Source organism: Metarhizium acridum (assembly GCF_019434415.1).
Source record: "Metarhizium acridum strain ARSEF 324 chromosome Unknown scaffold_276, whole genome shotgun sequence".
Classification (NCBI taxonomy): domain Eukaryota; kingdom Fungi; phylum Ascomycota; class Sordariomycetes; order Hypocreales; family Clavicipitaceae; genus Metarhizium; species Metarhizium acridum.
The window spans coordinates 1,274,942-1,298,092 of record NW_027094025.1 but is presented as its reverse complement, the minus strand read 5'-3'; the positions used below and the strand labels follow the sequence as shown (position 1 = coordinate 1,298,092).

The following is a 23,151-nucleotide window of genomic DNA, read 5'->3' as shown; positions in this document are numbered from 1 at the left end:
GAGGATGGGATGCCGCTTTTGGAGGACAATTTGCGAAGCGCCGGGGCTGACTTCGGTCGGCCCCACCCCACCCCTCCATGTCAGCGCCACCCGGTCGGGGACCCACAGCACGGCACTTGCCTTAATTACGCTGGGATGTACCCGTTGGCAACTAAGTGGGCTTTCCACTCAGTCGCTGACGGGTAGTAAGTACTGTAGTATAAGTATGACCAGAGCGTACCCACGTCGCCCGCTGTAGACATGAATTCCCAGGCACTCTTTTCATCGTCTGTCAACGACACCAAACATGGCCGTAAAAAAGAAATCAACACGTATTCAACATTCCCCTGAGTACTATCGGTCCAAGCATACGCGACTTGCCAAACTTGGCGCCGTTCGAAAGCGTCATGCCGATACAACCAAAGTTAACATGCATGGTGTTAAGCTGAAATGGACAAAGTGAGTGATAATATGTGACACTGCGATTCAATCTCTAATGCGCTTAGACACTGTGACCACTTGTCTGTCAGTGACATTGAACATCTCGAAAATGCCTCCAAAGAAGACATGCTGCTCTGAGTGTGGAACGAGGGTTTCGAACATGGTAAGCAATGCGCTAAGTGGGATATCTTTCGAGTGTAAGATCACATTAGAGTAAATTCTTCTTGGACTCACTACTGTACTCGAATGAAGTAGATCTGCTTCGTTGATAAGCCATTCTTACTTCTACCGGCTTGGTACAGTTGGGGGACAAGTCATCGCATCGTCATCAATGACGTCCACCTCTGCTGGCAAACAACAGTCGGTTAAAGCCCCGGTTAGATTGAGACACCCCGAAACCGCGTGCCGATAATGCATTACTACCTTCTGTTGACGCGATGAACGGACTGGCTGAAAGCCTCCAATTGTCTGCCTAGCTACTAGTGTGTATATTATGTCAGCCAAACCCGGAGCACTGAATCCATTGTCTATTTCGAATCCAGCCCAAATGCCATATCACATGTGAGTTTGATAACCGCGCATAATATATATGCAAGGAAGGTGGGAGTTGCAAGAAGAGTGGTAAGATTGCAAGGCAGCGGTGTGAAATATGAAAACCCGTGTAATATGGTTGTGGACGTCACTCGAGAGAGAGATATATGCACAAAATCGGGCGAAGGCCAACTCTCTAAGTAGTGTCTAGTAGTTATAGATAGATTTATTTATTTATTCAGCGTACGACAGCAGCATATATTTGCAAAGAAGTCTCTGCCCTCAGCATCGTAGTTGTTTCAGCCGCAATGAAGAATATGAACCCGTCCTTGACAGCAAATTCTCTCCCATCCCCCAAAATTGTACCCTCACCAGAAATTGCAATAGCCACGGTAGGACCCTTGTGCTTCCACATTAACTCTTCCTTTCCAGCTGGCATGTCAATCCGAACCATGTCAAATTCGCTAAAGGGAGGCTGGTACAGTAAGGCATGGCCGTTTGCCACGTCTTCGCTCGACTTGGCTGGTAACCTCAGATTGTCCAACCGCGTACTTGAGTCAATTCTAAGAGCCTCAGAAAAAAGATCAATACTGTCGCGGTCGGCCACTGGGCAGAGTCCACCTGCGAGCATATTATTGGAACGAGCCATACACTCCACGATGTCCCCATACAAGTAGCAATGGGCGCCGTCAGCAGGAATGAAAATTGCCTCTCCAGGTTCCAGGACAAGGTAGTCCATGCATAGGATCGCAACAAATAGTCCAGGGTCAGTGGCTGAGTATTGAGACTGAAGGCGGTGAATCAGCTCGAACATGGAGCTTGGATAACCAAGTTTCTCGATATCTTGTTCAGACTGTCGCTTCAAGTCCTCTTCAATATTCTGAACAGTCTGTTCGTCTGCCTTCAATATCCCACGAACGACATGTCTCAGCGTTTCGCCGTTCCATGATTCCTTTCCTTCGGGTACGAAATCCCTTAGGCTTGGTATGTTGAACAACGGAGATATCTGATTGACATCTCTCCAGCCAGCGAAGAGCTCGAATCGTGATAGCGCCACCGCAATCTCTGGCTTATGGTTAGAGTCTGAAAACTTGTCTGGATCCTTCTCATGAAGTTTGGCCGCAAGTGATTTATTCGGGTGAATTTGCAATGGCAAAGCTTTGCCTATCGAAAGGATCTGTGATATCCCGGGTCAACAGAGTGGCGCTTGCCATAGAATTGAGTCCACCATACCTTTGGAAGAAATGGAAGCTGGTCGCCAAACTTTTTCAACGAATATGAACCCAGGAGAGCTTCTTTGTGGGTTTTTAACCGTTCGGCAAGTGGTCGGCCAGTTTTCAAGTCTCTCGCAGGAAAGTCGGGATAATCGCCAAACCAGAGCTCAGAATAACACTCGTTGTCATTTACAGCGAATTCAGTCCCTGGAGTCTTCTCGCATAACTTAGCGGCGAGAGACTCATGCCCTTTCTTACCCCATGGGTAATTGTTGCAAGTTCCGCTTAGTTGAAATAGTCGCGATGTAGTAGACATGGTTACTTTCGTCCCGTACTCACGCACGGTCCTGATCGACGTCAAAGCCAGAGAGAAAGTCGTAGGAAGCAAAGTTCATACAGGGAAATTACATCTAGGCAATATGCCGTTCAAAGTTTTAAGTGGTCATGGTAGTCCAAATTTAACAATTGCAAGACGAAATTGGGTCTGCTCCAGTCACACATCATGATGACCTCACCACTAGAAAGGGACCAGACTCCGAAGAAGTTGTGGATTTGGGTCCATTGCCATGGCCTTCATCACTACTCGGTCACAGCAAGCGGAATGTCAGCGAGTGCCAGTTCAAGCTATGCCTTGGGCCCTACAAACATTGAACTTGATGAATCCGCCTTGCTCCATCTTCCGCAGGCAGACAGCCAACAGCGCTCGACATCTACGGCGAACATACAACTACCCTGGATGATGGCCATTCAACACAGGTTTGTTAGCGTTCCCGCCGTGTTTTCCCCGAGGTCTGCTAGGACACGGGCCTGTTTTTGATGCAATGTTGACCGCCCACCGTCAGAATTGTGAAAAGCAGCCAAGCATCCAGTTGCCCGCATCAAATGTGAAATTTACAAAACCGAAAGAATAGTTGAGATCCTATTTGGAAGTAGCAAGATTAGTCTCTACAGGCCTCCCCGAAATGGTTTAAATTAGTGTCTCAAAATTGCTCTTCACATGCAGCAAATGTCCCAGTTTGACAAGTTGCTGGGGAGAGTTGATGAGTAGCTATGGGCTGTCATATCTTGTCTCCTTTCAATAAATTCGCCATCTCTATCCCAAACACAACCACTAGAGTACCAAGCACGCTCACACCTCATATGTAATAATCCGCTCTCTTGATTGTTCGTTTCGCATACCCGATCCCTGCGTCGTACACAACTTGCTTAATGCCGTTCAAAAAGTGAAAGACAAAGGGGAATGCGATCGCGAATTTTGCCCCTTCTTTAAGCACTAAAGGCAAGCCCGCAAATATATTTGCAAATGAAGCACTATCCATTTGCCACCCAAACACGGGTGCGAGTAGATATGAGGTGAAGTAGAGGTATGCCGCCGCGGAAAGAATGTACCCGCTGATGCGCATCCATGCCGAGGAGCCCAGATACGTCTGATCAAGCTTGTATATCTCGAGGTGTGGAGCAACAGGTCGATTTAGACTTTGTCGTTTTAGGATCTCATCTTCTTCGGCTTTCGTCGTTTTTATACTTTTCGGTAGCCTGCTATGGGCTGGTTCAGTGACGACAGTTTACACTTGGACAGCTTTGTTCACGTACTTGCCAGGAGATGGTACGTTTGAAACACGGCGACAGGAAGTCGCGATGGTAAAAGCCAGATTAGCACTTTTTCTTGTGAGATAAACGCTCTGACCTTTTGATCGTGTCAGTGGTGGTGTTTCTTTGTTGAGCAGATGTCAAGTCCCTACCACCACGCCATGCAGAAAGCCCGAGTCTTTGCATCTTGCTTCAGCTCTTGCGAGAGCACAGTTTTCAATATAAAATGTTAACTCGACCTTTGTTAAGTCCAAAATCAGGCCGTTTGCTGCTCAATTCATTATCGCCAATGGGGAGTGGCTGATGTAACATTGACGTCAAGATAAAGCTGCCATTACAACAACATGAACGTGCCATGACTACAGAGTTTGGCTCGTCAAGAGCCCACTTAAATCACCCAAACAACTATTTGGTCCCCAAATAATTTCCAATCACAAAAGAAGTCATGTGTCAGTGGTGCTGGCGACTGTCCAGCTCTAGTGAGAGGCCTGTCAAGTCTCGCGTCGGCGAACTCATTGTACAGAGCTCAGTAGAGGCGATATGCGCGCAAACTACGTATATGTAAATGAATAGATCTCATCTAAAGCTTTTCTTTAGAAGACCCTAGGCTCATGCCAACCTCCACAGAAGTTTGGATCTCCTGTTCGCTCAGTCCCAACAGGTCGTCATCGAAATTGATACGCCCATACTGAAAGGCAACGATAATAGATGAGCCCCCAAACTGGAATACGCCTAGCTCATCTCCCTTTTTTATAGTCTCCCCGATATTATGGTATTTTTTGTGAATCCTGAAGCAGTCAGTTGACATTTCGTAATTGTTACTCTCTTTTTGTCAACTTACTCTACGCTCCCAACATCTGTGGCACCAATTGCCACAAATAAAACGTCTCCAAACTCTTTTGTCTTGATAACCACGAAATCTCGTCGGTTGCGTGTCAAAATATCCACATTACTTCTAAGGGCCACAGGGTCAACCTGGTAGTAATCTCCCGGTAAGCTCTGAAAGCTTCGGATTGTACCCTCTACAGGTGAGTGGTATCGGTGGTAATCTTGCGGCGACAGGCGAAAGCTGGCAATGGCAGCATGCTTGAACTTGTCGCCTATCTCATTATTCATGACTAGATTATTGAGACTAAAGTTCTTGCCTTTAATCCAGAGCGCTTTTGCCTCGCTGATTGAGTCAAAGACGACAACTCGTGAGTCCGCCACCACGACGGCACGGGACGGATCGTCTGCTTCGTAAATGGGCCGTGACCCTGGACGATGTGCCCGAGTGAAGAAATCCTCGAAAGTAGGATAGCAATTGACATCTGCCGGTTTGAAGTCTCGCATATTAATTCCATACGAGTCAACAAAACCCTTGATGCGCTTCCGGGAAGCCGTCGTTCTTTCTCGTCGCCCTGTGGGTTGAATCAACACCTGAACTTCAAAGAAAAGGTCGTATGCTCGGTACAAACCCTCTGCAACCGATTCTTCGTGCATGTACAATCGCATCAAGTGAGTCCTATCAATCCATTGCGTTAGAGGATTGAATAGAATGAGAAGCTTGAGCTTCTTCCATAGGGTTTGTTGTTCTCGCTCCAATTGTCCGGTCTGCGAGTAATGTTAGAGACATTGTCTCCTTGTACCACATGAACGTTCAAAGTCACCTTCCGATTAAATGAGCGCCAACCGACTTCCGCGTTTTGTTCCTAGAAATATGGTCAAACGTGTCGTTACCAAAGGCTGGGTTTTGGATAGCTTGTTGTGTCATACGAGTTTTACCCATGATAGCAAATAGTCGGCTATTTGGTGAATTCGCTGCCAGACATTCATGGTGAACATACTCAATTATGGTACCAGTACTTCACTGGAGTCCAGCGGTATGAAAAAACGAAAGAAAGGTATTTTATGACCTACGGCGTTTAGGAAACTTGTCTGATGAGTTGCTACCAAACGCAAGGTATGGAACATCTTTGCAATCGCTTGCGGCATGTATGAATGATACACAAATGACGCCAGCACACCCTACGTCATAATTTCACACGTGGCGCAAGAACAAACTGTCTTCTATATGATGGGTGCTATGGCTTGTGGAGTCATTCGTTCTCAGAAGTAAAAGCTGTGTTACACACCAGAGATTGTATTCGCAAAGTTGGCAAAATGGCCTCTGCGGAGAGATTTGAGCCAGATTTTGGTCGGCGAAATCGTCAGATTCTCGGTATCAAACGGCAACAAGTCTGAATCTAGCCAGGACTCGCCTGTCACAGAAGAACCATGACCAGCGTATTTGCTGTCACTGCGCCGTAACCTCCAAGATTGTCACCGGGACCGAGACGCAGGCAAATTCAAGGCATTGTCTGGTGTTTAATCACACGCACACCGACAAATCTGCCTTAGACATACCGTTGACTGCTCATATTGCTTTACTTCAGTCTAAACACTGCAACATTCCTTGCTGGGCGTTTCACAACTAGTTTCTTTTCCGCTTCCCCGTCCCACTTGCACCGTTCTTGCCGAACATCTGCTCAATTTTCTGCTGGCCCTTCTCCATCAATTTACCCTTAACCTTCTCGGTGCCTGATACAGGAGGTAACCCTTGAACACGCCGTTTAGCATCTTCCAGTAGTTCCAGCTCCCGCTCGCGCTGCCCCTTGACCGTTGGGATCGACCACGAATTTGATGTCCCGCCTTTATGCGCGAGTTTATATTTGGATCCCTCAAGGTGGGTTTCACAAGTATTCGCATCAACTTTTCGAACATGCTGTATGGACAAAAGTTTGCGTCAACCACGGCTCAATATAGGATACTTAACCATGGCCTCAAAGGTTAAAGCTTACCTGATGTGCAACAATTAGCCAATGGTACTCGGTTCCTACCGGCGCACCGCTTCGTTCAGGAGCCTTCCTGGCTCTTTTTTTGTTCGTCGTATAGTCTATCTTCCACAAGTCTGGCTCCGCCTTGACTTCATGCCAAACACCATCTTCGTAGTTCCAGGTATGTGATCCGCCTACGGCCATACCGGAGTAGTATTGGCCGTTGAAAGACTTGAGAGAATTGTAGCCACCTAAGCCTAGCCCGTAGCCTTTCCCAGCTCCCTCTGTGTTGGTCAAAGCTCGTTCTGCTTCTGGCATAACCTCTTCATCGAGCAGAGTGGGATCGAGGGTTGCATCGTGATCGCTAACTGATACTGAGTGAGTCTCGTGCTCCCCGTCGTGTTGCGACTCGGGTGAGGGCCCTGAGTGAGCGTTGCTTTCTGAACATGCCGGTGTGTCGCGCTTGGTATTTGACCGCCTTCGCCGCTTTGACGCCGGGGCCATGGCGTGGAATAATGGGATGTTGAGTATATTACAAACAAATTCCACGTTGATCAGATTAACAACTGTGGCAAACTTCAGAATTTCGGATACTACATATCATTGCTTGGGGATGAAGTCTAATGATCTAATGACCTGATATGTGATGAGTCGTCGGTGACGTCAACTACTCGAACCTAGCTACACCTGTAGCGTGTGCATTACAACAGATAGACGATCGATGGGTATGATTGAGATACAAACATGAGAATACACTAAATGATGCTTTAGCTTCCTGAACGGGGACACGGCATTAAGTGGTCGTTGTCTTACCGCACCTTTGACCGGCCACGGGACGTCGTGGACGTTGACATAATTGACATCCAACAGCTTTTTGTCGGTAACCTTGTCGCCCATAGTGAACGTACAAGCCATCGTTATTGCCGTTTCTGGCCTATTTTGATCCAACAGTCTAGGTGAAAACCCACCAGGAATACGTAGAGAGGGCCATGTATGACCAACTGAGCAAAGACAAATACTTCTCTCCAGTCGAATAGTTTCGTAGCACAGATTCAATTTTCAATTTTTATAAATAGACCCTGTAGATCTAGTTCTGAACCCAGTGGATTTTACTACGCCCATATACCTTGTTATCAAGGCAGACGTGTCTACTGACTCCAAACATCTTGCTCAATAACAAATATCCCCCTAACCATTTACCACGACTCCGCCGTTACAGTGCAAGGTCTGTCCACTAACACATGAGCTATCCATGGAAGCCAAAAATACGACACAGGTTGCGATTTCGGAGGGCTGCGCTGGTCGACCCATAGGACTGGTGAATTCTTTCTGGGCTTTGTCGTTCATCGTTGCGGGAATCAACGGAGTCCATACTACAATCATCAGAAGCATGTCATAAAAGACTAGTTGTCAAAGCGCGCTTACCTGGACCGGGGGCGACAGCATTGACTCTGATGCCTTTTGAGATGTATTGGTTGCTGAGGCCTCTCGTAAATGAGATTATGCCTCCTTTGGTCGACGTGTAATCCAAAAGATCCGGTCGGCCAATATATGCATTAATAGAAGCGTTGTGTATGATGACAGAGCCGCGCTTCATATGCTTGAGAGCGTACTTGGCCATAAAAAAGTACGAATGCATGTTTATGTTGAACGTATGAACCCATTGGTCGTCAGGCAGGTCGAGAATGTCCTCAACCATCATTTGATCTATTTTGGTCAAGTTAGCGTTGTCCTTTCCTCTCTCATTCGGGAAGAGAATTCAACTGACACGCTGCATTGTTGAAAAGAATGTCTATTCCATTCATCTTCTCCAGGGCAAAATCGACTGCCTTTTGACAGTTTTCCTTTTCCACGAGGTCTGTGGAGAAGAGATGACATGTTCCCCCAAGCTCCTCGATTTGTTTCTTGGTGTCTTGCGCATCCTGCTCTTCGTCGGGAAGATATACTATTGTTGATATGGCACCTTCTTTAGCAAATAACACTGCTGTCGCTGCTCCAATCCCACTATCGCCGCCTGTTATGAGTGCTCTTTTGCCCTTGAGTTTATTTGCCGCTTTGTACGTTTTGGTTGTTCCACCTGCATCGGGCAGCTCCTCGCGAACAGGCTTGGGATCGGGCATATCTCGATCCCTGCCGGGGAACTCCTGTTTCGAGATGGGGATATTCTTTTCTGTCGCATTGGTATCTCTGTGTTAGTATTGGCCGGCTCTCCTGTCCTGAGGATAGCTTACCATCTTTGAACTGAGATGTCATGGCGGATTAAGTAGAGTAAGGTGTTAGGCCTAACGAGGTATTTTACCGAGATCAAGATATAAGATGAGAATAAATCTTAGAGTACCAACGGTGGCACAAAACGTGCAAAGCCCATCCCCCAGCTTTCTTGTCCTACCGGTAACCCACAAGTACCAGTGATGCATCTCTGTCGTCATGAAGTGGATTTCTACGGTGAACCAATTGTACTTCTGTTAATATTTTTTTTCGATGGATCTTTTTCCAACATTGCAATCAGATTCAATCAACTGGCATCTATGACGTGTGCACCCAGGCGTAGTAGGCTTGGCCTGGCCATGCGACCCTCTTCATTGATGCGCACCTCGTTTGCGATCTTTACGGGCCGCAGTGTGCGACGGTGGCTTGGGTGCTACATAGATCACCTATGCTTCCGGCATACCAATATCATATAGGAACTGTCATATTTGTTATAAGTATAATAGTTCTAGCTTCTCAGGCTGTGCAGTGCTATTTTTTGACCGACTCTATGTTTTGATCTATCTCCCACCATGGTCTATTTCTTAACTAACACGCTCCTTTGCTTTTGGAACTAATCGAAACCTCTACAGTAGAGTCATATTCTTTTGCTTTTTTCGCATTCGTTCGTACGGTCTATTCCTAGATGACTATTAGAGGCGGCAATGCATCGAAACTCAGAGGAAGCCCTACTATTATCTCAATATCTATTCAAATTTACAAATTTTGTTACAAAGGTACTCGAAGGAGAGACGTCTCCTGCTTTTCAATTGCGTTATTCTGCCATGGAATGGATAACCATCGTCTCGGGTACGGTGCTTTCGGAATCTTGCGGTGTAGCTGGCCTCCGGGGGAATTAAATTATTAGGAGTTGTTTTATGTACTGTTTTACAAGGGCTAGTACAAAATTATAAATTAAACATTAATGTTGCGCCTTATAGATTCGTCGGAGTGCCAGACGCTCAGGTCGCGGTTAGTATTTATATCAAGCCAAAATGGAAACAGCAAATGATGACAATTACATTGTTACCACTTGTCGCAGTCTGAATGCTTAAACAAATTACAGACGAAGACATGGATATTTACATCACATTTCGGTAAAAATTACAGGTAGACCGAAATGGGCGTGTGGGCTTTGCCGCTTGTAGTATGATTACATCCAGGCAGATGCTAGTGTTGCAAAGGCATTGAAGGGCTTGACCATCTAGATGCTGGTAATGGGAACCCCAATAAGGTTCTTCATTGACCAATCTTATAACACTCTCCTATATTGCAATTGCACTTTACCGAGAAATAGTTACTCCGCCATGAGTGCTCCGACGCTATCCGCAAAAGTAGCTACCGAAAACAAGCATGGGCGCACATTTTTTGGGGTATTCAGTTGTAGGCAGAAGTACCTGGTAATATTTCATGGCTGCATAGGTCATGGCGTATCGATGATGTAACTGGGCGACTGGCAAAGTGTTGCACGTCACAAGGACATCAACGTTCATTCTCAGTATCCGCCAAATCTACGGTTATTTTTCAGCATCCAAAAATCCCCTCCGGTGTCGAAGGCTTTTCCAATTCCCTACTTCGGCATGGCCTGGCATGGCATGGCCTAATGGCTGCACAAACTGGGGCTCCTAGCCTAATCATGATCATGATGCGCATCCAGGGCAAGGGTCTCCGTTATGTTCCCGTTCAGCCCCGCGGCGATGATCACGCCAATAACACACTGTACCTTGCTAGATTGGTCAAGGAGCAAATGCTCCGGGGCGACCTGTCTCCGATGTAAGAGGCGAATCATTGCATTGCTTCCGTCGTGGCATCTCACTTGTTGAAGATGAAGTGTCGAGCTTGTTGTTCCCATGAGGAGAATTGGTACAAATTCCACGGACACCGATGATGCCTCGACTTTAAACTGTCTATCCACAGTAAGCAGCATATTTCTTCTCTTCGGCATACGTATGTCGTGGCTTTTTCTCCGGCCTATGCACATGTTCCCTCCGGATGTGGCGGAGGTACTGCTCCGGGACTATTCGTATTGCAGCCCCAAGCTCGACATGGAAATGATTCGTTCAACATGCGAAAGCGTGTTTTGCCCATCTGTGCGCCAGTGTTATTACTGCATATTTGGGCAATCTGTGACGGCACATGCATCATTAGCCTGCCCTCTCAGGCTCTAGCGCAGCAACAACAGGTCCATTTGGAAAATGGTGCAGGCGTCAAATTCACAATAATAAGTATTATATTTCATGGAAAAGAAGTTGCTTGGCGCGATCTCCAGCGAGACGCACAAGAACAACTGTGAAACATAAAAAAAAAGCAGAGAGTGCGCACAATCCACTCCTATCAAATCGGGGTATCGTAGTCATATATATGCCTTAACACAACAACAACAAAGCCTAAAATGTAGATGCGAACACGTACTCCTTGCATCAAAACATACTGAATATTCCTCCTAAATTCAGCCTGACGAATTCCGGAGCGAACCTAGTCATTGCAACAATTGTTATCCCGCTTCTGTCGCTTGGAAGGTTGAGGATCATCGGAAAACGATACGTGCCGTCCAGGACTTCGGGGTTTACCCGTAACTTTCCCAGTCCGTCTTGGGAGGTTGCAGCTGAGTATCAAATTCCTAGCCCGAATAGCCTCGGGCGTCATATAGGACGGGATAGGCTCAGTGCTTGTCTGCTGTGATGGTGTCTCGGAACCTAAAGGGCTGCCATGCAACACCACAGACGGTATCAGTGGCACAGGAGGTATGGTGGCAGGTGCTGCTCCTATTAGATTGACATGACTGCCGGTATCAAGAGTCAACGGCGCAATTTCGCCGGGATGATTGAATGGCAGATCTGGCAGTATTCCTGCTTCGCCCTGTGGTTGGCCATAGTCGAAAGCACCCAGCTCGTGAAGCTCGTGGTCGGCGGGCCAATCTTTGGGATTCTTATAAGTCGACGGGTTGTCAGCGGTGGCATTGCTCGCCTCTGGATATTCCAACGGCATAGATGCAATGTTTGGTGATTCGATGTCTGTCACGTTATGAGACTCATTGTTAACTAAGCTTGTTTTCTTGAATAAAAAATATTGTTGTTTTTTCTATCCTTCAGAAGGGTTCATGTCTTTTATCTTTAGTTTAGAAGACTTCCCAGCCACCTGATGAAATCAGGGTGGCTGGCCAGCCTCTCAACTACTGATATCGATGATTTTATGACATCTAGCAATTACGTCAAGTCTGCTTGTTCAACTAACAGAGGCAGCCTTATCCGGCAATGTCCTCCCCCGCAACGTTGGGTCTAGACACGGCCGACAACGATGTATTGCCAACAATATTGGTGGTCGGCTTCAAGAGAACATCCGCATTTTCGTCGGCCGCGTCTTTAGGTACCGTTAGGAGATCGGTAGACACCACGACGGTACCTTGAGCGGTTTCGATGGTTTGGAAACCTGCTCCCTCGGGGGGGGAGGCGGATGATACCATGTTGCTATTGTCCAGGTAAAAGTGCAATACGTGCAATGAACTTGGTTTTAGAGACGGTAAATTATAAATAGTAGACCGCGTGAGGAGATTTTTCTTCTTGTGCACATAGTCGTCACCTGAGACGGAAAAGGCAGCCGACTCAGCTTCCCACGAACGATCTTCCACTGACGTCAGGACGGCCGGCGGATGTCCATCGGTCTAACCCCAGCATGCCAAAAATGTGTCAACGTAGACTATCTGCAACTCGTCACATTGGCTAGGCGAAGCGTCAGACTCTGTAACGGCCAGGGACTTGCGAATTAGGCCAGGGCAGTCGGTAGGAGTCCGCCAATAACACACAAGGCCCACACTTAGGGATACTGAATCGAGTTCGGCCCACCATTCTTCGAAATAATCAGTCATAAATGCTGGGATTTATCAGGAACCATTGCTCGCTACTCTAGAAGATTGTGTTTGGGTCCTGGTTCGCTCTGGTTGACTATGCAATACACTGCACCTCTGCGCTTACAACTTGATCGAGGAACATGATGTATGATATGACACTGTACTTGGATTATTTGAGTTTATACGAAAGCTAAAAGCTTAAAATAAATACCGAAGCATTCGGCCGCGTCGTGACGAGTGGCATTTAAAGACAACAACCTAGGTAGTAATATGGTCAGCTTCTATGAGTGGGAGAACCACGTACACATCGGGTGACACCACACGCTTGCGGTGCTGGGGAGGCAAGGAGGTGATCCTGGGACACTGGGAAAGTCAATTTGGCATACAGACGACCATGCTATTTGACAATTGACCCAGTCCACAAGTTGCCCATCGTACAGACGTCGCTATGTCGGTCTAGCGTTAGGTGCTTAGATTCAAAACGCCATATCCCGGCCCCAACTCCACTACTTCTGATTGGTTTACGCTTCATAGATTTGAACAAGGTCGCGAGTCTAGAACGCTTCCGGCCACTGCCAGCGAGCTTCAGGTAGGGATCTCGGTCCTGCCAAGCAAGGGCAGGCGTTGGGCGTTTTGCACCCCCTTCGTAGACGAGTACGTCTAAGGAAACGATTCGGTCCTGATGCCCCGTGCAAGTATACTCGCAGTACCAGAGTATTGGTATTGACCGATGCAAGTGCTTTACGATCCTATTTGGCATTCTCTAGCATCACTGTAGAGTCCATGCCAAGACCACTGAATCTGGTCGGGGATTATTTTGACCAGTTTTGTTGTATCACTAACTCGGCAGTTGTTTAGAGAAAACCGCATCAAGTTCTTTCTGCTTCAAGTTGAGAGTCAGCACGTGGAAGTCTCATGATGCGTTGATGCCAACATATCCCAGCGTGACCAAATTTCATTCTCATAGTAGCTAAGTTGGAAATGCCCTAAGACACGATATGTCAAACATCTCAAAATTAAAAACCGCCGGACTACGTTCCGTCCCTCATATCAACTTTCTATAATAGAACGTCGGCGATTCATTGCCCAGATCATAAGCAGTGACTCCTCATCAAGCCTCCATGGTGCCTTTTACCAATGGTACACCCGAACAGGGCCGGGCTTGGCCAAAACTCTTTTCGGATAAACGTGTTATTTCAGAATCATTTGTGCAAGAATGAAGCAAGTAGTCGTCAGCAGGCCTGTGACATGACTCTAAACAGTCAGTAAAGCAAGCATGGCAAAAGGGAACAAGGTTCACGATTAGGTACCTAGTTGACAAGGTCTTGCCGACTATTAATATGTCCAGGAGTTGCATTTTCGGAGTCTATAAGGCTGTTCATCAAACCGCTCTCTTCGATGATTTCACGTTGTCGTTTTCTAAGGTTCCGCAATCGTTTGTCCATGTTGGCTAGTTCCTGTACGATAATATCGATGTCTGGCACGTTTCTTTGGGTCGTCTCCGCTATGCACCCCGCCGGGATGTCAAGCAGAATGGGTTTTCTCGCCTCTTGCTGCATGGCTATGCAGTCGTCGCTAAGTCATTCTCAACTAGTTTCGTCTGGTGTGGGAGCAGCTGGCACTGTCGAAAGAGGTGGCACTTGGGAAAAGGAAGGAGGAAACAAAACCAACGACGGCGAGCTTTAAATATTTCCTTATGCCACTGTTCCACGAAAAAAAAAAAAAAAGGACTCAGTACAGATGATAAAGCGAGACCATGTTGAAGAGATCTATGTTGCTATGTGCGTGTGATAGGGGCTCTTGGTTAGACTAGTTAAGAAGCCCCGGATCACATTGACCCTGCCCATCCCAAACAGTTATCGAAGTGGCCTGACTCCCCACAATAACTTGCAGCTGGCGTAGATGTTGCCTCTCAATTGGCCGATCCTCCTGGTTATTTGCTCCGATGGAGATGGGCGGGACTTGTATCTAGATCTAGATATAGATCTCGCCCCAACTCGCCGGTTCACTGGGAAGTCGACATTTTGGGAAGCTTTTCGTAACTCAACGTATCCCGAGGTGGCTGAATGGACCTTCCCTTGGCTCTTGGTTAGATGACTTGGGTTGTTCTCTCATGTACTCTCAACTCACACCTACGCAGCTAAGCTTGGAGACTCTCGACCGTAAGCCACCCACCAGTGCCCTCACAAGGACCCCTAGCTTATAGGTTCTGCGTTAGGTCATGGCCAGGCATGCATTTTCTAGTCGCTGATCGCCATGATAAATCACATTCCCATACCCTGGATCATCGGTTCCACACTGGGCTCAGTCCCAAACACAGTGTTACTTTAACAACACCGTGCAATTGATGGATGGACCAAGATCTTCCAATTAGGCTTAACAACGAGGGTGGAATGCCCGAATCTTTTTGTTTTCTGACTCAGAATGGTAAGTGTAGAGCATTCTTAACAAGTCATGTTCCTCGCTTAAAGGACTCAAATATCTTTCTACTCTCAACCCTTCCAGTAGGAGTCCGCATCTAACGACCAACGATTAGCAACAGCGCCATGCAGGAGTTAAAATTTGCGTAAGCCGCAAGCCGCAAGCTGCAAGCGTAAACTTACCTTTGTGTATGTCCGGGGTGGGGATTCCCTGTCTTGCATCCCTCTTCGCTCTGTAGTCGGTCCCGAACCGCTCGTCCCTGTCCTCCACCTTCTTAAAGTCCGGCTGCCCGTCATTTGTGTAATTTGTCACCAACTGTGGTTCCCCAAGTGGCAACTTATCACCCCTATCTGTCTGCCATAGATGATACGTTTTCCCGTACAGCTTGACAATCTCTCCCATCTCCTTGTTCTCTGCCATGTCCCACGGAGTCTGTGGTATCACGCGGTTCGGCATCACCAGCATACCAGATTTTACTTCGTACACATGCGAATGCCATAGCCGTCGCTCGTCCGGGGGCAAAGTCTCGTAAAGCTGCGGTGTGATCATGTACTCTATGCCAATAAGTCTGGCATTGGCATCCGGAGAGTCGTATAGTAGGCACTGCCGAACATCACTGTCTAATTGTTCTTTTGGTCAATTGATAGATATGTGGCTGAGAGCGGAGTGCGGCTTTGAACCTACTAATCTGGCTGCAGAAGTGGTTTGTTTCAATTGATCGACCCAGATCATCTGCGTAAGCGTGGAAGGCGTTCAGGTGGGCGCAGACATTTTTAATTGGCTTGAAGTTCTGATATACACATCAATCTAAGACCCTCAGAAGTGTTGTTTGGTATCGCCAAACCTACCTGGGTGATGGAGGACGTCCCAAGAAGCACGGCGTCCTTCATGGAAGTAGGCTCACCGTAGCCTTTCACTTGTGACCGGCAAAGTCTCCATTTTCAACTGAAAGGGAAGACAGTTGTGTTCGTGGATTAGTTAATGACATTGTAGTGCGTATTTATTTCCCTGGAGCATCCCGAGTCCACAGTCACGGCTTACAACCTTGAGCCACCAGTGACGTGAAGGTGCCATCATGGACTTCTCTACAAGTTTTTGGCATTTGATACTGGACTCTAGGTTTCCCATCAACGGTCATTATTTAATTGATAAGATTCTCAAATTTCAAGATTTGCTACGAAGCTCCCAAATCGTAATCCGTGCTTTGGCTTTAATTTTTCTAATCCGTTTCTTGCCTCCTTGACCCTCACAAACAAGATGATTGGCCAGTTCAGGGATGGCACCAGACTCATTACAACGTCTAGTCTGTGGCGCATTGCGGGGAACTCGCCAAGAGCTAAAATATAGAGGCTGTGGTCATACACAGGTAACTAATATTCGGCTTCCAGAGACTTTACAGTTTCTGCGTTGCGTCCAGATGACATCACGCGTGCGAGATGTCTCTTTCCCACAGCCCAGCCCATGGCCCCCAATACCAAGCGTCGTTGACATCACGTTTGTCCAATTTTTGCCAAAAAAAAAAACCCCATCTACCCTTCCAGTTTCATAAAATTCGGTCGTCGACTTACTTTCCCTGGCCCTGAAGGAACGTGTGAGATACTAGCCGGACGACAGTCCCAGCTTTGGTTGGTTTACTTCATGAATGACGGTGCTCCTAAATTTCAGTCTCCGCTATCAAAATCCAAGACATTTTACATAACGTCCTACCTGCCGGATGAGAGAAACAAAGTATAGGCCAGTTGAAATTAATAATGGGTAGACAAGCCAGTGGACTGCGTAAAGGCAGGATTACGTCAATTGCGTGCAATTCCTGCCGCGAAAAACGAGCAAAGGTAAGGAAACAATGACACAGACATGTCAAACGTATTGCTGACAGCGAGAAGTGTGATGGAAAGCAACCCTGTGAGAGGTGCAGCCGTCAAGAGACCGACTGCTGCTACATCAAGAGGCGAACTGAGTCAAAGGAGAGCTTGCGGAAAGAGATCGAGCGGTTGCAATTGGAACTACACCAAGTAACCAAATCCTTCGAAGCTTTCAAGGCAGCATCAAGCGCGGGCGGTCCTACATGCCCTCTGCAACGTCAACAAATGCCAACGAGCAAAGTACGTGGTTCGAGCTGCCAGAGGCCACGTCCGCCCGAAATGCAGCGTCCATACGAGTATGATAATGGGCAATTATGGAGCACATCTAAATTAGAGAATTCTTCAGGTGCGGCGTTGTTTACACAATTGTTTTCGAGTTCTGATTGAGCGGGGCCTAATGATGCATATACGTCAGCTTCGACAGCCGTACCTCTGGCGCCGATCTCTACAAGCTTTCCGGACGTGGTCCCTGATTCCAGTCTCAATCACTGTCTTAACTTCTTCGGAAAGCCACCTTGGATTCACCTAGATCTGCAACCGTCACCATTAACCCGTGAAATGGAATTCGTCACGGATCCGTGGACGACCTCTCGGCAGGATAATACGGCTACCTGGTGATCATCCGCGATACTGGTACATTGAAATACAAGACCGCACTGAGAATTAATGTGTGTTATCCAAGCTTTTCTTCTGTGGTTATGCCAAACGGTCCGACTTAACAACCACACTGTCGGAACGGAGTGTCCATCAAATTCAGCCACTGTACGAGCTTCTGATTTGCGCCTACACCTCATTTTGATGTGATGATGGCACGAATGCATGAGAGCGTGCGGTTGCTAAGAATAATACTCAAGTTACGATGCCATTAGAGGGCAATTGTCTGAAACACGGACGATGACGACCCGGCCAAAGGCATTCCGGACGGCTTATCCCATGGAAAACATATCTAGCTGTACTGAAGGTCCTGACTCGCTGCGACCTGGCGAGGACATCGGCTGTACCCTACCAATTGTATCAGTCGCCATGTTTGGAAATTACAGTCACTCCTGGTCGTCCATTAGGCCCACCGAAATCGCATCCGTTGCTCATTCTTCCCTGTTCTCGTCTCGGAAATTTTATGATGGCATCCAAATGAGTCCTACATCAATGCCGTCATAAATGTTCGATAGCTGCGGGGAAAATGGCGAGAGTTCATTCCCAGCATCTTCCAGCCGGGGAAGCCCACAAGGACTCGGCTTGGATGCACCACAAAGCAGTGTTCTCAGAAGACCACCCCCGTCCTAGCCTCCTCGTGCTTTAGGCAAGGCAGGGCACCATGTTGGTTAAGGCTTAGGAGGGTTGGCTTGCAAATGATGAGGCAAGGCATGGATACGCAAAAATAGGCAAGGCCAGTAAACAGTTTGGACTGAGGGGGACGCGGCTGGGTCGTACGGAGAAAGCCCTTCGGGATCGATTCAAATTTTGCGCCGAGGGAATGAAGCTATCCAGAGTAGCCATGCGACCAGACTCAACTAGAGTGATCCAATTGCCTCTTCCTTCAAACCTCCTCGCTGCCTTCGGGTCTAGAGCAGGGTTGACAGTCACTACACGTTTTTCCACATAGGGACTCACATATGTATCAGGTTAGCAAAGGTCGCAAGCTTGACAATAACCCTATATTCCGATTGTATTTAAAAGCATTAAAAAAAAAAGCGTATCCAGGGCTTCTAGGTTAGATCCATCAGTGACCGGAGTGCGGGAGCTAAATCCGCAACTTCCTCCGGATCTCGGCTGAACACTTGACAACCCACACTCGACGATTTTGCGAGTTCCATCAGTGATCATTCATTCTTAGTTTATGTAAGAACCTAAACAGCCTTACCATCCAAAAGAGCCTTTGAGCTCGCCGATCTGACGTATGCAATGGACTCGATCTGCCATCCGTGTCGCCACTCCCCGATTCTCCTACGTATTTGCTCGTCATTATGAGATCACAACATGACTAGTTGTCAATCACAATCCCGTCTGTCTGTCTCACAAAAAAAGAAAATCATTAAATCGAGAGCTCGATGGCTGTCTCCGAAGCGAAGAACCGCCTCGTTCATTTAATAATGCAGTGAACAGGAAATCCTGTCTCTCCAACGCATCCTAATCATTCTGACATCTTGGTCTCCATGGAAGCACACAACAACGAATCTCACCGATCTGGGGTCAGAAGCAGCCAGGAAAAGTCTACATCGACCACCCCGGCAAGTCAAACACAAAATCCTAGGCGCAGGCGCGGTCATGGAATCGTGACGCCGCACGCTTGCGCAGAATGCCGGAGGAAGTGGGCCAAGGTAAGCAAGCCATGGAACGGTGCAGTGCACTCTATAGCGGATTCAATCAAGTGCGCTGCAACGTAAAATGTGAAAACACAAGCACTGGATGACGAACACGTACCACTAGGGTGATGGACAGAATCCATGCGGTCGCTGCAAGTCCTACGCGGTTGATTGTGTGTACGAGGCTCCATTGCGGCAGTCAAAGGACGAACTTCGAGCGGAAACAACAGTTACGGCAACACCAAGATTCAATTAGTCGTGTTATTTCCGCCCTAATTCAGCCGGAGCATGCAAACGAAATCTTGATGAGGTTATGGGGCGGAGATTCCGTTAGGAGCATATCTGACGAGATGGACGAGGGTGATTTGAACAGCCGCTTGAGTAATCTCTGGAAACGAGGAAATCAAGCTCCTGACCTAAAAAATGGTACCATTCGCCACGAAGGGAAGGAAGATTCCCCGATGATGTTAGGCCCGGCCGATGCAACGTGGTTGCCAACTATGCCGCCTCATACCACTGATCACGGCATGCATGTGCCAGCATCAGCTGAAGTCAATTCTGAGTTATGGTCTTGGGGACAGCTAAGGACCGAGTTCGCCGGGACTTGGACGACCGTCACAGTGATACAGACCTAGTACAGCATTTGTTAGCGTTATACTTTTGCTGGGAATATCCCACGTTTGCATCGTTGAGCAAGGAGCACTATCTCCGAGATTTTCATGCCGGCCGAAAGAGGTATTGCTCTTCATTGCTCACAAATGCCCTGCTTGCCTTGGGCTGTCGTTTTTCCAATCAGCCTGGAGCCCAGGATGACACCGGCGATTGTTTCACTTCAGGAGAAAAGTTCTTCAAAGAGTGTCAACGACTATTTTTTCTCGAGACAGATCACCATTCTATAACCACTGTCCAGGCACTGGGTATTATGTCAATCCGGGAAGCGAGCTATGGTCGAATGTCTATAAGCGAGTACTATGCTGGCCAATGCATGAGGTTAGCTATTGAGATGGGCTTCACCGAACCCGTGAGCATGATTCACAAAGTGCCGAGTACGATGAGGAACGTACAGTTCAATCGGCGACATTTTGGGGGGCCTTCACTATAGATAAGTAGGCATAACATCCATCAATCCTTAATCTGGACGCAACAGCTTACTTGGTGGGATGCTAATACATCAATTCATCCAGCGCCCTGTCATTTACTGGCTCTCTGCCGAGAACATCGTTCTTGCCAACGCTACCACCTAAACCCCCGATTATAGAAGTGGAAGATAATCGCTTCTGGATTCCGTATACCGATGATGGTAGGCTTCGACTTCCGACAAACTGGATTTCCGGTTAGATAACAGCGCCGGCAGGTGTACCATTGCCACTACCGTGTGAGCAGGTATCGAAACGAACGGTCGGTATTTACATTGTTTTGCCAGTTAAGCGAACTGGCCCATCAATGCCTATATCTCGTCCACAGCCCAGTAAAATGTTTGACGTCAAAGAGTCTGTTGCGACTCTACACAAAGAACTTGGTGTGGTATGACCAGCTACCAGAAGCTTTGCGGCTTGGCAAGGATTTTACTCCATATGGGCTCTTCGTTCAGTATGTCTTCTCAGAACACCCCTGGAATCAGCCTGATCGTCTGACGGCATCAACTAGTATGTACTATCATTTTGCGATTATACAATTATTCTGGCCTGTTATAGAATGCCATCTTCAGTACCCTCCGCGATCTTCTCCCTACCGAACAGAACCCATCATGCTGCATCACCTTTGTCGCGATGGAGACGTGATTTATTTGACCGCCGAACCCGATCATACCCGTACCTTAGGTGGTATGTTTCGAGATAGACCTCTGAAGTTTGCTTCGCCGCCAGCACGCCTTCTCTCCGGGTGGGAGTCCAGTTTAGCCTGCGGAGGTAAAATATACCAAGATATTTACGTCGACAAAGACAGAAAACAATGGAACTGGAAAAAATCACTCAGTCTCAGTGTACAGATCGTCAATGCCGTGGCTTTTGAATCCTTCACGGGATGTGCCTCTGCCGACTCACCAATCTCATTTGCGGATTACGTTGATGCAGGCATTCCTTTCTATCATATTGCCCAAATCAAGTCTAATTCCGTCAGAAATAATTTCAGAGCTAAGGAGCGTATCCTCCATGGACTTAGAAAAGCGGGTTTGCAAGAAATCAACCCTTCAAGGCTTACAGCCTATTCAATGCATTCTATGTGATCGAATGCTTGTCGACACAATGTAAGATACTTACCCTTGCGAAAAACGGATACAGTTACTAACTACTATGCAACACCAGTCTTCGTCCCTGTAATCATGTGTTTTGCTCCAATTGCATCCGCCTGAGCATGTATGATGAAAGAGGAGTTCGATGTCGTGCTTGCAATAGCTTGTCCTCGAATCAGATACAGTTTTCCGGGCCAATGGAGATCCCACATGCCCTCCTAACATCCTCGAAATAATGCATCTGCATAATACTTATGGTGCCAAAGTTTGGAAGCCCTCGGCCGTAGACGGCCAAGACAACCGCAGGCGGACTGCGATGTCCTCAAATGGCGACCAGGAGAGGGAAATCTAGTAGATGGCCGATGGGGGTTACCAACCAAGACGATAGGCTGCGTTGGAGACCATATGACAGGGGGTTAGTTTGACGTTGCGGGAGAGCAGCTTCTCGCTCCTTCGCAACATATTGGAGGCCAACGGACCACCTTACCCCTGCGATTTTTGGACATATACCTGAGTAAGTTTACCAGCTATGCACTGAGTGTCGCTTGCAAGCAAGATGTACTGAAGTGCTCGACATAAATCGCAGTGATGCCTCCGCGTACCTAGCCAGAGGCCTGATGGAGGCCCCAGTCTTTGCCTTGTACATGGGTTATTGTTGGCCTACAAGGGCTTTGTCCAACGTACAGGGCCTCCATGTAGTAAAGGTCTTGGGGTTAGTGTCCCACTTCCGTATAGGCGGGAGCCATTTCCGGACGATCAACCCTCTGATGGTTCGGCTTCTCTTCCCAGCCATTATTTGCACTCTTTACCGGACGAACGACGAGGGGCAATTGTTTCGCGAAAAGCCGAATGCCGCCACAGACACAGGAGTAGGTTTTGGCGGCAATTGTACCTGAGAGTACTCTGCCTCAATTCCCCGCGCTTTGACAATTGACACCCTGCGAAAACCAAGGCTATGCATAATATCTAACAACGATCTGACCTTAATCCCTTTGATTTGTTGCGGGCGAATCGTGCCAACTACGCCCCGCACGTAGGAGTAGATGACAAGAAGCTCTGTAAGCGAGATGTCTGCCCACATTACGTTACTCAAGTGGAGGCAGGGGAGGTGGTGAGACAAAGACTTCGTGATGCGGTCGCAACATCCTCTGACGCAGTGATAGTTATGACACTACACACTCTTGCATTGATACTGTCGTTGAGGCCTTGTTGACCCGAACTGCCGATTCGGTGCTGAACGCCTCATTTGGAGCCTTGTCAAACTCTGCGAAGTGGCGTGGTAGCTAACCGACTATGCAGCGTATTCCTCCTGGCGATACGACGTATTGCCATTGAGTGGAGAATTTTGCATAGAGCATAGCCTTGAAAAGCCGATGCAACTCGGCAAACGGCATGTTTTAAACTTTGCATGGTGAGGACGCCCAATTGCCTTGAGACACATCATCCTACTGCTGCGGTGATGGCAAAAGGCATTTGAACATGCCAAGGAGGCAACGCTGGTAAACCACAAAATACACTAACCGATGGTGTAATCTAGATCTGGTCCCATATACTTGGCCATGGATAAATATTGTCGGAAGGAGAAGTTGCTCAACACAATTCCGTCGAGCACCTAGCTACCTAGCGACTTCAATCTCTTCACCTTCTAATGTAGCATCTACCAAGCCTCAAAAAGGCGAAACGTCGTGCTA

The 23,151-nt window shown here is 47.6% G+C and overlaps 8 protein-coding genes across 8 annotated transcripts; all 8 read right to left on the bottom strand.

Moving 5' to 3' along the window:
• Nucleotides 1-1,189: 1,189 nt before the first annotated feature.
• J3458_013401 (uncharacterized protein) lies at nt 1,190-2,481 on the bottom strand (the record flags this gene model as incomplete). The annotated part of the gene is made up of 2 exons (XM_007811386.2): nt 1,190-2,128; nt 2,185-2,481. 2 exons carry the CDS (start codon nt 2,479-2,481, stop codon nt 1,190-1,192), a joined length of 1,236 nt encoding a protein of 411 aa, XP_007809577.2.
• A 1,854-nt stretch (nt 2,482-4,335) lies between these two features.
• J3458_013400 (uncharacterized protein) lies at nt 4,336-5,570 on the bottom strand (the record flags this gene model as incomplete). The annotated part of the gene is made up of 4 exons (XM_066120419.1): nt 4,336-4,543; nt 4,597-5,348; nt 5,405-5,446; nt 5,511-5,570. 4 exons carry the CDS (start codon nt 5,568-5,570, stop codon nt 4,336-4,338), a joined length of 1,062 nt encoding a protein of 353 aa, XP_065974706.1.
• A 637-nt stretch (nt 5,571-6,207) lies between these two features.
• J3458_013399 (uncharacterized protein) lies at nt 6,208-7,054 on the bottom strand (the record flags this gene model as incomplete). The annotated part of the gene is made up of 2 exons (XM_007811384.2): nt 6,208-6,498; nt 6,575-7,054. The coding sequence occupies 2 exons, from the start codon at nt 7,052-7,054 to the stop codon at nt 6,208-6,210; spliced, it is 771 nt and encodes a 256-aa protein (XP_007809575.2).
• A 684-nt stretch (nt 7,055-7,738) lies between these two features.
• On the bottom strand, nt 7,739-8,803 carry J3458_013398 (uncharacterized protein; the record flags this gene model as incomplete). The annotated part of the gene is made up of 4 exons (XM_007811383.1): nt 7,739-7,923; nt 7,976-8,257; nt 8,319-8,720; nt 8,782-8,803. The coding sequence occupies 4 exons, from the start codon at nt 8,801-8,803 to the stop codon at nt 7,739-7,741; spliced, it is 891 nt and encodes a 296-aa protein (XP_007809574.1).
• Nucleotides 8,804-11,009: 2,206 nt separating this feature from the next.
• J3458_013397 (uncharacterized protein) lies at nt 11,010-11,864 on the bottom strand. The gene has a single exon (XM_066120418.1). The coding sequence runs from the start codon at nt 11,783-11,785 to the stop codon at nt 11,273-11,275; it is 513 nt and encodes a 170-aa protein (XP_065974705.1). The 5' UTR covers nt 11,786-11,864; the 3' UTR covers nt 11,010-11,272.
• A 177-nt stretch (nt 11,865-12,041) lies between these two features.
• J3458_013396 (uncharacterized protein) lies at nt 12,042-12,260 on the bottom strand (the record flags this gene model as incomplete). Its single annotated transcript, XM_066120417.1, has 1 exon — nt 12,042-12,260. The coding sequence occupies one exon, from the start codon at nt 12,258-12,260 to the stop codon at nt 12,042-12,044; it is 219 nt and encodes a 72-aa protein (XP_065974704.1).
• A 1,510-nt stretch (nt 12,261-13,770) lies between these two features.
• On the bottom strand, nt 13,771-14,356 carry J3458_013395 (uncharacterized protein). Its single transcript, XM_066120416.1, has 2 exons — nt 13,955-14,356; nt 13,771-13,898 (listed from the first exon to the last, which is right to left on the bottom strand). Exon 1 carries the CDS (start codon nt 14,201-14,203, stop codon nt 13,955-13,957), a length of 249 nt encoding a protein of 82 aa, XP_065974703.1. The 5' UTR covers nt 14,204-14,356; the 3' UTR covers nt 13,771-13,898.
• Nucleotides 14,357-15,136: 780 nt separating this feature from the next.
• J3458_013394 (uncharacterized protein) lies at nt 15,137-15,614 on the bottom strand (the record flags this gene model as incomplete). Its single annotated transcript, XM_007811382.2, has 2 exons — nt 15,137-15,162; nt 15,248-15,614. 2 exons carry the CDS (start codon nt 15,612-15,614, stop codon nt 15,137-15,139), a joined length of 393 nt encoding a protein of 130 aa, XP_007809573.2.
• Nucleotides 15,615-23,151: the final 7,537 nt, after the last annotated feature.

Coding starts and splice junctions, on each gene's coding strand:
- J3458_013397 (XM_066120418.1), bottom strand. CDS start 11,785: ATGCCGTTGGAATATCCAGAGGCGAGCAATGCCACCGCTGACAACCCG.
- J3458_013395 (XM_066120416.1), bottom strand. CDS start 14,203: ATGCAGCAAGAGGCGAGAAAACCCATTCTGCTTGACATCCCGGCGGGG.